This window comes from Dendronephthya gigantea, unplaced genomic scaffold (genome assembly GCF_004324835.1).
Source record: "Dendronephthya gigantea isolate DGI-Jeju-01 unplaced genomic scaffold, DenGig_1.0 000125F, whole genome shotgun sequence".
Classification (NCBI taxonomy): domain Eukaryota; kingdom Metazoa; phylum Cnidaria; class Anthozoa; order Malacalcyonacea; family Nephtheidae; genus Dendronephthya; species Dendronephthya gigantea.
Genome location: NW_021163135.1, coordinates 100,432 through 115,618, shown reverse-complemented (window position 1 = coordinate 115,618; position 15,187 = coordinate 100,432). Strand labels below are relative to the sequence as shown.

The following is a 15,187-nucleotide window of genomic DNA, read 5'->3' as shown; positions in this document are numbered from 1 at the left end:
ACACAAGCGCTGGATATGAGCTAATATATGCAATCTGATTGGCTCTCTATTTCATAGATATTGGCTAATAACTTTCTAGACAGTAGGGAAACGTAAAAAAATGGCTGAAAGATTTGGGCCAGTAAATTCAAGTTTTACTTTATAAAATATATCAAAATGCACTGAATTAAAGAGTGACAAACTTTGGATGGAAAGTATTCAACGGTATAGGTTTACCAAATATACGGTTTTGTTTCCGTTATTCTGTTTTAAAATGTTTAAAAAAACGAGGTACAGCATTTAATTATCCAATTTTTAAAAACGTGTATTTAGTAACTAATTAAATTACGAATAAATTTGAAAGTTGTTTAATCCAGCGCTTGTGTATATACGACTTCATTTCTGTTTAAAATTAGTTACAAGATCACTGTCGCATGTATTCTAATTTGCCTTAATTCCAGTCATACGTATTAGCATTATTGCTATACATAATTCCCTGGGATTTTTACCCTAAAATACGTTGAGAAAAGGCCTTGGGTACAGTTTTCTGACCACTTGATTAGTATACTGAGCGTTTGGTAATCAATTCATTTGCCTTTTTGAGGAATACCCAATGTAAATAAATCGATTTATAGCGGAGGACTTGCATATACGACTTCAGTTCGCAGGATATAACTGTTGAAAATCTTCCTTTTTATAGATTTGTCGAAACATCAATCGAATTAAAGTATGCATGGAAACTGGAAGAATGGTGATTTTACTCAACTTAGAAAGCCTTTATGAAAGTTTATATGATGCATTAAATCAGGTATAGCTACAGATATAGTTACAGCGGTTTTTCATAATTATAATAATAAAGAATTTCTGGATCCTGATTAACTGAAAACTGTGCAATTTCATCATTGATTAATAAGATTACTCGCACTTTCGCCCAGGCGATAATTCCTGGAGTAAAAAAATAATTCTATACGAAAATACGATGTTTTTACTTTTATACACTTAATTTCTCTCAAAAAATTAATTGACTAATGAAAAATGTGACCTATACAGATGTCAAAATATTTTTTTATTTTTAATTTTATTATTTCTAAATTATTTTTACTTCTTGAAATGTTCAAAATCCTATTCGAATGAAGTAATCTAATTTTTCCAATGGAAAAATGAACTGCTTTTCACTGGGTTTTCTTTGCTCAGACGAAAATGAACATCCTTTCTTTTAATTCATTTATGATTGTCTTTAATGTAGTATTACGTGTATCTTGCCAATCAAAAGTATGTTGACCTTGGCCTGGGAAACCACAGAGTGAAGTGTAGAGTGGCGAATGAATTTAAGTAAGTATTTCAAATTATACATTCATTATAGGTATTTACACTGTGATTTTTATGACAGTAGATAGCTGCAGTAAATTTGATGGGAGTAATATGCCAAAAAATTATGCTGTACCAAATTTCATAGATCGTACCATTTTTTTTCGTAATGAAAAGAATCATAGCAAGAAATTTTAAGCGCTATTTTTGACAGCCCTATATATAGGGAAGTGGAATTAAATGTTTTTTCTTGATGATATTTTCCCCTTTTATTTGAGGCATGTTCAATTTCAAACGTAGCTAATTTCAAACAACGCCTCTAAATTGTTCAAATTGTTCCATTAATTGTATTGGATAGGTTGATTGTGGTTGCTGAAAAGGATGTTGTTTATCGTCGATTTCCAATTCCTCTTATCAATCGACTGGAAAAGCATTTACTTGTAATGTCAACTGGCCTAACAAAACACCAAGCTGTTTTGGTCGAAAAACTGCAAAAGTGGGTCAAAATTTTCTCAGAAGCATCTCCCGAATTTTCATGTAATAAAAGGTGATTTAATTGTTTTGTTCGATATGAAGTGTTTCACATTCATTAGATTTTTTTAAATATAATATTTGATGGGGAGTTGTTATTTGAGGCAACCCCGTCCAGCTTCATTCTGTGGAAATTGTAAAACTGTATCGTTGTCCGAAAAATCGTTTAGCCGAAGACATTAGGTGATCCCCTGAGGGCCCTGTACTATATAGACTTTTTCTTACCATTCCATTGCATCCGCGCACTCTTTTTGAGCTCTATTTGGAGTGTATTTGCAATCGAATGCTGAAAAATGCGATACATATTCTTAAACAATTATGTATGTACATCCATATAGCCTATTCACGCCTGGTGATTGCTTTGTTGGTTACCATAGCGACACTGCCGCTGCAGTGATCATCAAAATTTCGAACATTGAAAAGGATTGGCCTGATGATCAGGTAAGAGTTTTTGAACACACCGAGTTTCGACGGTCAATATTATTTTAATATTCGTACTTTGCGTCGATCTACTTTTCGCTGATTTTTGTATTTCAGGGCTGTTTGTGCCATTTCACATCACTGGTAAACGAGTGACATGACACACGACAGGTTATACTATATTATCTCATCTGATTATTTCGTAGATTCTTCTGCATTCAAAACTCGCGCTGTTGCAGTGTGCATCGCCTGATGCTATCGCTAGACTACCAGCGACAAAAATGAAACGTGATGCGGAGGAACTCTGGAATGTATATTTCAAAACTCAAAGACATGGAAGTTTGAAAGACTATTTGGTTGATTGCCTAGATAAAGTTACTTCTGAAAAACATGGATCTCTTATACAAGTTAGTTGTCTAAGTTGTCTTTTTGCACTTTTCTGTGGCGGATCTAGGGATAATCAGAATAAATTACTACAGCAATTAAAATCGCAATCTCATTGGTGAATTTTTATTTAAAAATATCCTTTTGAAATCCATAACCAATAGCGTTCTTATTATGGTGTGTTGAATTTAAAATTTAGTTGTGTAATTTATTCTGACTACCCCTAGATCCGCCACTGTAATAAATTCTGTCATTGTAAAACGTTCGAGTCTGATGCATTTATGCTTCAATAATAAATTACCTTTATACTATATTTACTGCGGTGTTCATGCAACACACATGATGAGAAATTTTAACCAATCAAATCGAGCCCATGCCAAATAGAAATCCGTACGGAAGAGCTTCGCGCGCTTAGAAACAGAGATCGAAGGTAAAAATTATTGCCGACGTTTCTTGTTTTCTGGGAAAGTTCAAGCACTGAAGTGCAATTTACTCTTCTTGCCTGTTACTTTGTAATATTTCGACCATGTCTTTGTGAACCGTTTCAAAAGAACTTGGATTTTCTCAGGCACTCTCAAGCGGTAAATTGGGCCCTTTCATTGCAGCGCATTTACGTTCGTATAGATAACCACACACTCAAGATTGTTATCGCCAGGAAATTCACGTTCCATAGCATCAGATGCTGGATTCAAAGGTCCAAATGCTCGTTGTATTAGCCTTCAAGAATTTAACACAGAACAACAATTCACCAAAACATTAGAGTAAGTATTGATGTTGTTAATGGCAACGCCAGTATAATTTCATGCATGTATATAGCTATTATGTGTAAAATTTACAATTATAGTCGCAGCGATCGAAGCGTTCCGAAAACGTTAAGCAATTTTTTTCATCATACAAACTTATAATATGGCTGTCGTTTAAAAAGAGCCAATCAGCTTTAGTAAGTAAGTAAGTAAGTAAGCGACTTTATTAGGGTAAACACTTGACAGTAACATTAAAGTTTCTGATAAACTATAGTGGCCCTCAAATAGCTTTCTATTTTCAATTTAAAAATATGACGAAGGTATAGGCAAGGTTTCCTCAGCATAGGTTTTGAAATATATTTGCCACAAATCTAAAAAACATTCACGTTTTATACATGCATAGGAATACATTTGAATGCTAAAAATATAGTATAAATGTAGTAAAATTATTCAAGTTTAATGTGTTGTACTTTTTTTTTTCTTATTCGCCATATTTTTATGAAATATTTTCGGTTTTGTGAAGGTGTTCGAGTTAACCGTCGTGCGTTTTTAGCTTATTTGGCGTGAGAGTTGCCAACCTTGTCATAATATAAGACTGTTCAGTCAACATGAGCGTCGCGCGAGGTCAGCGAGATCAGTTCTTGGCCGCCTATGATCCAACGAACTCTTTTCCAACCATTCTATGTTATATGCTAATGCATGATTTGTTTAAGGATGTGCCTTGCATAGACTGTTCTAAACCTGTTTGCACTTTTCCTTTTGGGTTGTTATTGTGTTTTACATTCCCAATAATTTATTATTCCCATAATAAATTATTGGGAATAATTATGATTTATTATTACATTCCCAATAATTTATTATTTATTTATTAACAATAATATATTAATATATTAACTGGTTTGGGACTCGTGTAACTTCTCGCTAATACCTGTATCCCAAAAGCTCATTTTACACTCATTGTGTACATGTGTGACTTGAAAATTCTGTTATTGCATGCCAATCCATGCGTGTACGTTCCTAATCGTCAGAAATACAGTATATAAGTGATTTATTCGAGTGGAAATGCTGTCATGAAATTATTTCATCACATTTTAAGCACTTATTTTCATAATTTTTTTAGAGAATTTTTTGTTTCACTTGGTGGTGCTGAAGGTCTCCTTCTTGTCCAATGTGATAATGGCGAAGCGAATTTCAACTTAATCGCCTGCTGTCGACATCTTGTTGATGATACCCGACGTCGTAAAATTGAAAGTTTTGATGGGCCTGTTAAGCCTATCCACGTCGTATTTATTATTCAGTTACCAAAGATTGCTGGTGGTTGTCAACACTTTGTAGGGTTTCAAGGTGGAAAGTGGCTGTCGATCCATATTGACGAACTTCTTGAATCGAGCGAACAGCTTCCACAAATTGAACAGCTTATGAACCGCTCTGTGAGTGATTTATTCAAGCCAGTAAACCTTGCAAGCAGTGATGATATTGAGAGCATGGATGTTGATGAACATTATGATGGGGACGTGCGTATGGAGGACATTGAATTAGAGGTATGTAGTATTAAAATTGCTTGCTCATCATATTTCGTTTTTGTCAGGTAAGTACACTATAAATAACCATGGAAGACCAGCCATAAATAACATCCATAAATAACCACGGAAATAAACAACAATAAATAACCACGGAAGACTATCAGTAGCGTAGCCAGCCTGACGATTAAATTGATTATAAATTTCGAGTTATTATAATTGGTCACGTCTTTAGAAATTTACTGTTTTCACAGTCAATGGACAAATATTAGCAAGTGGCACAAAATCGTCAGGCTACAATAGCTACGCCAAAGAAGACAATTTTCATCATTTTATCATTCTCCCAATGCAAGCATTTTTTTTTATCATATAGGAATCAAATGAAAAACAAACTGCTCTGAGCGAAATAAAGGCAGCATTGCTACTGAAAAATTGTCTGCAGGCTGCCGCAGCAAGAATCTACGATGAGTCAGCGGAGATTGACAGAGCCACGAAACGCATAGAAATATTGCTTGAGTTTTTACCAGAGGATGATACACAAGAAACAGGTTTTTTGATGATTATTGTTTTTACTCCATCATTTAAATGTTAAATAAAAGGGAGGATTCTTCCTTATATCATTTAGTAAGATCCATGAGCATATAAATGCAATGGACAAGTTGGTAGGCCAGTGTTTGCACTGTCCTAATTTGGTTTTAAAAAGACTTAGGCAGCTGAGCAGCTTACTGTGCAATTATCTAAAGATTTATCAATGTTCTGAACAATAATACTACACGGAGGTGGACTACATATAGCCTATATAGCCTTGTTTTGTTTGTGAAAATTCCTAAAATTTCATCCAGAAATGTCACGATGTCGTGGCTATAGAATAGTATTACCACGATACCATATAATTAAACCAATCGCGTGAGTAGATTTAGGCCAATGCACGAAGATTGTATATTAATCATGCATAAAGAATGTTTCAAAATAAATCAAAATCATTCTTAAGGTGGCTCCCTACAGTTTCTCGAAATTTTAAGCAGGGATATGAAGCATCTAAATGTTTGAGTAGAAGACTAAAATTTTATGTACGTTTCTGGCAACATATCTAGAGCCGAATTCTCTTGGCAGCCGTTGCTATGGCAACAGAGATGTTTCAAAATGACCGCCAAATAGAGTTAAATTGAGTTTATATTGCAAACGAGTTTGATGACGTCCAAATTTTTTTCATTAAAATTTTAGACTGTAGATGATTTATTCTATTCCAAAAAACGTTATTTTAGCCCTTTAAAAAAATTGCGCTTGAGAGAATTCTTTTAAAACTTTACTTTCGATTAATCAGCTATAGTGTAAAATTTTGAGGAAAAAAAATTTGGGGGTCACCGAATTCGTTAGCAATATAAACTCGATTTAATTCTATTTAGCGGCAATTTTGAAACCTCTCTGTTGTTATAGCAACGGTTGCCAAGCACAAGTTCTGAATAGATTTTGACTTTAGATATGTTGCCTGATATATAGGTATATAAAATTTTAGTCTTGTACTCAAACATTTAGATGCCTAATATCCCTGCTTAAAATGTGCATCTAAAAATTTCGAGAAACTGTAGCCACCTTAAATACCGTGAGTAATCTAGCTAGTATATAGAACGAAATGGTTACCCTAAAGACTATTATCGACATATATTATTACGTTGAAGGAAGCATCTCAAGTTGGCCTAGTTTTAAACGTTAAGCTACCGCAGATTTGAACTTCTTTACCCAAAAGCTACATTCCGTCTTACTAAAGTAACGCCCTTCTTATTGTCAATTGGGGAAAATGCTCTTCTAAACTTCATATATAGGTCTTGTGCATTGGTAGACATGTAGGTGTCGCTAAGATTTCAATAAAGTTCGAAAGCCTTCGCAATTGTATTACTAAATTTATATTTTCAGAGCTTTCCCAAATCCTAGCATCTCGTGTTTATGGATTACTCGTGGAACGGGACGAGAAATGTTTTCAGGATCAGAAACTCTGGCTACAACACGAGGCATTGTCTCAGGGGCATCTCCAGGAAACTGGGACATTCAGAAAAGCGTTATGGCAGAAACTTTCCTCGATTGTTTCCCCGATATTGTCTGAAGTGATAGCATTCTGTGATCGAAATCACAACCTCAATATACCGCATGAAGGAAAGGATTGGAAATCGCGATTGTGGTTTTGGATGCTTAGTGAAGTACAAATTACGCCTTTAACTTACGATTCGTTTATTTCCCCTGAATCACAAAGAATAAGAGAAAGAGCCTTTGTTCAAAATACAGGCTTTGGACATCGTTTTAACGGGAAGTTTCCGTTTTCATGGATCATTAAAGATATAGTCAGCGATCTTTTAATAAAAGTTGCAGGTACGATCTTTTAACAAAAATTGCATCTAACACGTAATTTCTCCTTCAAACAAACTTACTAAATTTTTTATTGCTCTTCAGTCGCGGTTCGAATGAACCATACATGCAAGCAGCACCTCGCCATTTCCAACCAAGGAAATAATCTCCTGGGCTAGTCACACCTAGCCTAGCTATAACAATAAGTTTACATTATGGAATAAGAATGCGTCGCTAGCTAATCATTTGGTACAAAATATAGTCATAACATTAAAGTGTATGTCACCAATTTTCTGCAGACGTTTTATAGACCCTACACGCTTGCGGAGCTGTTAAAATTTCAACTTTTGAGGTTTCAGAAGGACATCTAAACAGTATCAAGCTCGTATACCAATAAACGGCATCCTCTACCTATACCGCACCGGTTTAAAACATTTCAAAGCTTTACACAGTTTATAAATAATTTCTTTTTCGCTGTTTGATTTTGAAGAGCAACCATTTTTGTTTTTGATAACAGTTTTCCGAATTGGCAGTTAAATTGCTGACGTTATCATTGAGATACAAATTTCGGTCTCGGCCAATCAGTAGGTCCGCTTATTAACGGTTTTCTTTCGTTTAAATTTCGGGCATGCGCATAACTAACAAAACCACCCAACGTCCACGACATAATATTTGGACAACTTTAGATTCCGCTATGTTTTGTTACGTTACCCGCGTGTAATTCCTAATCTTTCAGCGGAATTACTACCCTTGCTGGCTCGGGGGTTAACCCAGTTATGGCTTGCTAACTATGAAATAGCATACTTGCATTTTTGTAATGTAGGCGACCCTTCAAAGACACTGCTTCAATTAAGAGGGATCTTTTACCAATCACCACTGGGAAATTACCTGAAAGTTATATTTGAAGACAAAGAGAATAAAAAGGAAGTAACAGAAAACTACCTTCATGATTTTCTTCACATGATGTACAAACCAATAGAGAATGGAGAATTGCAGGTAAAAAGCGCATGTTTATCCCGCGCTGTAAGGTCTTAAGGAGAATTCATTCCTCTGCACTTTGTTAATAAATATATTTCATTTAATTGCATAAAAGGCCCACACACATTGAACGCGATTCCCCAACGCGACTCGAAATTTCGACCTTTTAAAGCAAATAAACCCAATTCTGGACGGAAATTTGGAGAGCAATGGGCCCTAGACATGTAAAATGTAACCTCAGCTTGACTGTTCTTATCTTAGAAATCCAAATATTTCGAAATATTTTGCCTGCGTTTTTCGAATTGTGAGCAATAAAGAAGATATCATTTATTCAAGAGGTTGCAATTCGAAATATGCGAAATATTTTGCATTTCACAGAGAAAAAGCGCCCGTGTTTCAGCTTGATTGAACACAATTCCAAAGACGCAGCCGAAATATTTGCATTTCTCTTGAAAATTTTGCTTTGAATCAGGGCTTTGAGCCTACACAGACAGGAGACGATTTTAACGCGACGCAAATCCTCAGTTTTTTTAAGCAAAAAATTCTGGAAGGAAACTTTGAGAGCTACGGGTCCCAGACATGTACATGTCCAAAGAACGTTTCGTTCAGTAATTATCGAGAATATCATAACATGTTCAAAATTAGTTGGTTTTTGAAAACTCAAAAATTCGTAAAAATCGCGTCACGTTGGCCGATCGCGTCCGGTGTCTCGACCTCACATTTTACGATTAACGAAGGCAATTATTAGAGTTTTATTTTGAACTTTGTTTTCCCTATAGTTGATATACGATGCCTCTTTCGAAGCTTCTGGGCAAATACATCAATTGCTGCACGAAAATGAAGATTTTGACATTGACATTCCTTTTATTCATTTCACTTACTCCCTCATTGAAGCTCGTTTGGCAAGATTTTCTGATCTGGTTCATGCTTTTCCTGGTCTAGTGAAAGAACTACTAAGGCTAAGCGATCGGTTGAAAGTTGGAGAAATGGTATGGTAAATGGTAGGGTAAAGGGTTTTTACCATTGATTATAGAAGACATATAATTAAATGAGCAATTATGATTTTTAGATACTGGATACGGTAGCACTTGAGTATTGCTTACAGAAGTTGGAACCAACACCCAAAGATCTGGAAAGCAGTGGTAATAGATCATGTTGGTGCAACCGTGTTCAGCGTGTTGGCCAAGTTGTGAAAGATTTAAAAAGTCTGAAATATAGCTGGAAACAACAACAGAACAAAGATGGCAACCAAGCTGGATTTGTTACTCACCTGTTTGGGGAAAAATCAATTGTAATTTTTGAAAAATGCAGGTGTGTATACCCTCAATAATATAACAGAGTTTTTATAAGAAGAAGATAACATTAACATACCGAAGTTTAAAAAAAATCTCTACTGAAGCTTCCAAATCTTTCGCTTTCCGAGCTCTCCAAGCTTGGGAGGCTCATTAAACTCAAGGATTGGGAGGATCTGCAGTATATAAGCAAAAAATCTGGTATAATACTTTGTTATATGATTTTTATTTCTTCTTACGCGAGGTAGGAGATCTTTACAAGCTTTTACTAAAGTTCACTAATGTTCTCTTCTTTCTCCGTTCTTCTCTTCTCTTCTGATTATTCGTCCTTTCGGATCTCGTTGTTTTCTGTTCTTGTCTTCTTCGTCAGTTCTGTCGTTGAGCTTCCTAACGTTTCATAAGTTAATCTTTACTCCGTCAGTCCACTAAAGGTTTGGGTGTTGTGCACGCCCTTTTATAGTAACGGTTGAGGAAAACTTGCAGATGTCATCAACCAGAGTGGGCTGATTCTTATCCAACCAATCAGCGTTGTGAGTTAGAAATGTGGGTTGGTCTTAGAAGCTCGTTCCAGCTCTCTCTTGTTTGTTTAAGGCGTTGTCGCACTAGTCGAGTTGGTCTTCTGCTCAATCGATCAATACTTAAAATGTTCACAACTTAAAATATTTATCATCAACAACTAGTAAAATTTACAAATAATACGTCTGTGAACAATATCTTTCAACTTAAACTATTTTCACTCTTATTTTATCGAACTGAACTTTTGATGACGTAATCTATTACATGCTTGACCGAGCAACATTTTTAACACAATTGATTGACATATGAACTTGAATGGCCTACAGCACGCACACTTTTTATAAAAATGCAACCATTAAGATAAGTGAAGACTTAAGACTGTTTATCCAGGTATTAGTTCTGAGAGGATTATAAATATTTTCCTCTTATTACTTATTTAATCCCACGATATGTCATACATGAAAGGGAAAGGCGATTAATGTTTGCTAATGGCCGAAAATTATATTTACTCAGGCGTCTTGTGGCAAAAATCATTCACTAATCCCTGTCATGCTATTGATATTCCTATTTTTGCAGCTATTTTTATATGCATATCTCTAAACACAATAAAGCTTTGCGTAACAACTTTCTAACTTAGCTATGTAAAATAAAATGCGAAAATGGTGATAGCAAAGGTATATAATAATTTTGCTATATAATTATGCTATTTATATTCATTTTGAAATCAATGGTGTTTCTTGCAATCTGATTGGTTAAAAATAGTGTAATTATTCCCAATTCGCACTATTTTTGAGCATTAGTCACATCCTTTATAAGCCAATAAGATTTAAGCTCTGCACCATAATAACCAATCAGATTTAGTATTTCAGTGTAACTATCCAATCAAATTACAAGGGAAAATGGCACAAAATTTTATTATTTTGTATTTTTAAATGCCCCGCAAAATTTCTTGACAAAAATAGATAAAAATTACTCACATTTTACACTGTTTTCGGTTCTTTAGCCAAAAAATCGTTTTGAGTTTGTTTACTTTTTTGTGTTATTTCAAAATGAATATAACAAAGTGGAAATTGCACTTCGTGTCGTGCACCTTGGTGTTAAATCAAAGTATTGTTAAATCACAATTGTGATTACAAATCTTGTTTTTGTAATCACGCGTTTGATTTCACACCAAATTGCACTCCACTCAGTCCAATTACCATTATAAGAACAAATTCCTATATTTCAGGGATTTTCAGTACAAATAATTTTCAAACTTTTTTAGTGATTTAATCATTACAAAACAAAAATTCCTAATTTTTTTTTGTTTTTATCTTTTAGAATGATGTGGATACGTTTAGATGTTGTGCGCATGTTTATCGAACATACATGTCCACCTGGCCAGCGAACCTATGAAGCTAATGCACAGAACGCTTTTAAACTGTGGAAGGTAAAGCCCTTTGTTATTCCGAACCAATCAAGAAAAAAAGTCAGGCTATCTTATATCAATCTTCCATGCAGTTTTATTAATAATTTGAAATATATCAGAGTCTATCAAAAAGTGGCTCACTACATGTGACTCCAGGGCACTTTTGTGCGTAAGTAAATGCACCCGGTTAGAATTCACCTCACAGCAGTAATACTATACCATATTTACCTTCAATGTGGTCAGACGGCTGAACCTAGGGGCGTAACTAGAACAATAAAGGGGAATATTCATATATTCTCATATATTCAGTTCTGCCTATTTCGCACAATAACGTTACAGAATTGAAAAATTTATCTCGGGATAGTATTTACAACAATATGGTTGTCAATGTTTTTAATTTTCAACCATTTATATAAGATTTTGATTGGTTATTGCATACTCATATGCAATAGTCCTCCAAGCGACGTGACTTTCTGCATGATTCTTATCGAATTAGTATTATAGCTCGTCCATATTTATGATGCGAAAAATGTTTCATTCAAGAAAGGAAAACCCTGATTTACCTTAAAAATTGCAAACATTGCTTAAGTGAATTAAGAACGTGCTGAAGGTGGTTCACCATTTAGCTTGCGTAACAGAATTTTTTTATCAAGAAGTATTCATGTATAGATAGAAGTTCATAAATTTTAGGTTTTAGGAGAAAACCTCGACTTTTCTACCGTCCGTACTATGACTGCAGTAGAGAGATTCCTGAAGGATTGCTGTGACAGAATTAGCAAACGATTCAGGTACGTACAGAACCTTCATTACATATACGTGTCTACATTGTGTAAGAAGTTCAGAGCGTTTATTCACCAGTGATTTAGGTTTGCGTTTTATAATGTATAGCTTCTTTTGAAGGCAGGGGTTAAATCTTCTTGAACCGGCTTTGTAGGCTGGGACGGTTTTCAGGAGCGATCATGTTATAGAAAATGCTTTCTTAGCTTCCTTTAGCTTCCATATGTATTTTGACAGCTCCGTCTCCTTCGCGTATTTCTTGTCCGCGAAAGATTTTGCGTGGTTTCGGTAGCACGTTTTGAATTCGTCCGCAGTGACTCCCGCGTGTACTAGCTTGGCTGGTGGATCTTTGTTGCACATGGACACTTCGGCTTGGTAGACTACGTTGATGTGAGGCATTTACCTTTAGCTGGGCATTTTTCCGGTCGTCTGCAGTTGCATTGTCGTGAGTTGTTTGCGTCGTCTGTGTTTGCGTTTGTCTGTTTTGTGTGTTTACTTAGTATTTTTTTTATGCTTGTTTATGAATGAGTGCATGTTGTCAAGGCAGCGGTAGCTAATTCGTACGTTATGTCGGTTGAAGATTTTTTGGAGTTTTTTGGAAGATGGGAAGTGCTTGTCTAACAGTCGTAGAAATTGTTGTCTGCATGATGTTCGTTTTTACGCTTTTCGAGTAAGGGGGATTGTACCAGATTGTGTTGCGTTGCCGTTTACGTCTTTGCGTTGTTTTGCTTTTGTTGATGTTGTCATTGTTAGTTGGTTGCTCGTATACGTAAGTGTTGCGTCGTAGTTGCTTTGTCTCAGTGCGTTGTTGTACCAGTTGAGATGCAGCGTCAAAAGTTGATAGCAAAAGCATGATAGTTTGTTGATTCGTTTGTTGATGGATGATGGAAGTTGTTGTGTGATGGCAGGTGGGTGATTGGAAAGACGGTTGATGTATAGTGGATCGTCGTTTGGTTTTTTGTATAGGGTTGGTATGTTCCGTCAGTCAAGTCAAGTTCAACGTCAAGCAAATTTACCCGCTTCAAGTTAGCCGTGGCGGTGATTTTCAGCCCGAGATTTTTGAAAGTTTCGGCCAACTATTTCCTAGCTTTGTCACCTAATCTGTCTGACGTAGTACGTATAGCGGCGAGGCCGTCATCGCGGTACAGTCCGACGTTACACATTATGAAACACAAAACTAAATCACTGCTGAACAAAAGCTCGGACTTTTTACACAATTTAGACACGTAACTCGTCCCGATGTAAATTATAGAGAATAACAACTTAACCTGTCATTAGCCGGATGATCGCTTCATAGCGTGAAACTCCGAGTAGCTTAGCTAGTCTTACAGTAACTATATTTTGACGATATTACTTCAGTTCACCAATAACGATGAAGATTATTAAAATGTTTGCAGCAGGATTCACCTGAACCTTAATCTCTTTCTGATGAATTTATATATATATATATATATATATATATATATATATATGTTTAAAAATTTGTAATCCAGGCATATTTGTTTGTCAATGAATGTTCTACGGATTTAAAATTGTTTTTTATTGAGCTTTCGACTCGGTACTTCGAGTCTTCTTCAGAATATCTAAATTATTTACATGTGTATAGCTTTATATATTTAAGTTTCGCGCTGTTCTTTAAGACTCTGTATACGTTGGGAGCGTCTGATTGGTTGTTTTGAAGTTGATCTGATATGAGTGGTAGTTGAGGGATGCGTTGTCATGGTTGACTGCATTTCGTTGTCAGGGATGGTCGCTGTGGAATGATTAGATTGTTGCTCTCAACGTATACAGAGTCTTAAAGAACAGCGCGAAACTTAAATATATAAAGCTATACACATGTAAATAATTTAGATATTCTGAAGAAGACTCGAAGTACTGAGTCGAAAGCTCAATAAAAAACAATTTTAAATCCGGAGAACATTCATTGACAAATATATATATATATATATATATATATATATATATATATATAATTATATTATTATATTATAATATATATATATATATATATATAATATAATATATTATATATATATATATATATATATATATATATATATATGTATATATATATTTGCACCCTTTCTTCGTTATTGGTGAACTTAGGTAATATCGTCGAGTGTAGTACATCTCACTCTGTCAAGTACTGACCCTTGAAAGCGATGTTTCGGAACAACTTAAATGACTTTTTTGTTTATTGAAGTTTTTAAGTGTCTGCATGTGATAGATGATTACGTCCGTAAGGCTGTTGCACATCTGGTACCTTGATTTGGCAAACATGAAACGCATTTGGCTTGGTCCAACCCGTTCTTTTAATTTTCCGTTCTTTCTGGCTGCCATAGTAGGTCAAGATCTTGAATCCGGGGCACCATTTCTTAAATTCCATCTCATCTTATTTTCAGTTACAGGTAAAAGTTATATCATTTTTTTTAGATATGATATCACTCAATGTGAGATTTGTAAACGTCCACTACGAGATCCTATTTTGATGCCATGTGATCATATATGTTGTATGGCTTGTGCAAGAGGGTGGTTTAAAGATCATAACGCTTGTCCTATGTGCAGGAAAGAAGTTGGTAATGACTTCAAAGTTGTTGCCAATAAAAAATGCAGGTATGGTAAAAAATTATCTCGAATTGCAACTGTCGTGGTAGCAATATGATGTTTCCACGCATATAGCGAAACAATTAAACGTTTTTAATAATACGAAGAGCTAGACAATTTTGAAATCATTCGTATGGAGGGCTAGTATGGTTGAATAAACCGAAACGAGATTTTTATTCAAGTGATATTTACCTATATACCTTGAAACGATTAGTTGTTTTACACTTGATTACAAAGGTTGTTTTTTGGAAACAAATCTGGTATACCTAAAACACATTTTTTACAAACTAAACAATACGTTTACGGATAGAAATTGTTTTTAAATTTCTTTCCGTCGGTTAAGCCTTCTGTTTGCTTTCTATATAGAGAATGCTACATCGATGCGGA

General features: G+C 35.0%; 1 protein-coding gene across 1 annotated transcript in view; it reads left to right on the top strand.

Annotated features, from left to right (window-relative positions):
* The window catches only part of LOC114535796 (E3 ubiquitin-protein ligase rnf213-alpha-like), a 114,999-nt gene that overhangs the window by 81,639 nt on the left and 18,173 nt on the right, over positions 1–15,187 (top strand). Inside the window, exons 51-65 of the mRNA XM_028557122.1 lie at positions 680–787; positions 1,226–1,311; positions 1,646–1,834; positions 2,157–2,259; positions 2,445–2,645; positions 3,247–3,383; positions 4,486–4,906; positions 5,259–5,433; positions 6,800–7,249; positions 8,049–8,221; positions 8,983–9,192; positions 9,273–9,514; positions 11,332–11,440; positions 12,110–12,207; positions 14,630–14,809. Coding sequence (XP_028412923.1) covers positions 680–787; positions 1,226–1,311; positions 1,646–1,834; positions 2,157–2,259; positions 2,445–2,645; positions 3,247–3,383; positions 4,486–4,906; positions 5,259–5,433; positions 6,800–7,249; positions 8,049–8,221; positions 8,983–9,192; positions 9,273–9,514; positions 11,332–11,440; positions 12,110–12,207; positions 14,630–14,809 — 2,882 coding nt within the window. The remainder of the gene's footprint in view (positions 1–679; positions 788–1,225; positions 1,312–1,645; positions 1,835–2,156; positions 2,260–2,444; positions 2,646–3,246; positions 3,384–4,485; positions 4,907–5,258; positions 5,434–6,799; positions 7,250–8,048; positions 8,222–8,982; positions 9,193–9,272; positions 9,515–11,331; positions 11,441–12,109; positions 12,208–14,629; positions 14,810–15,187) is intronic.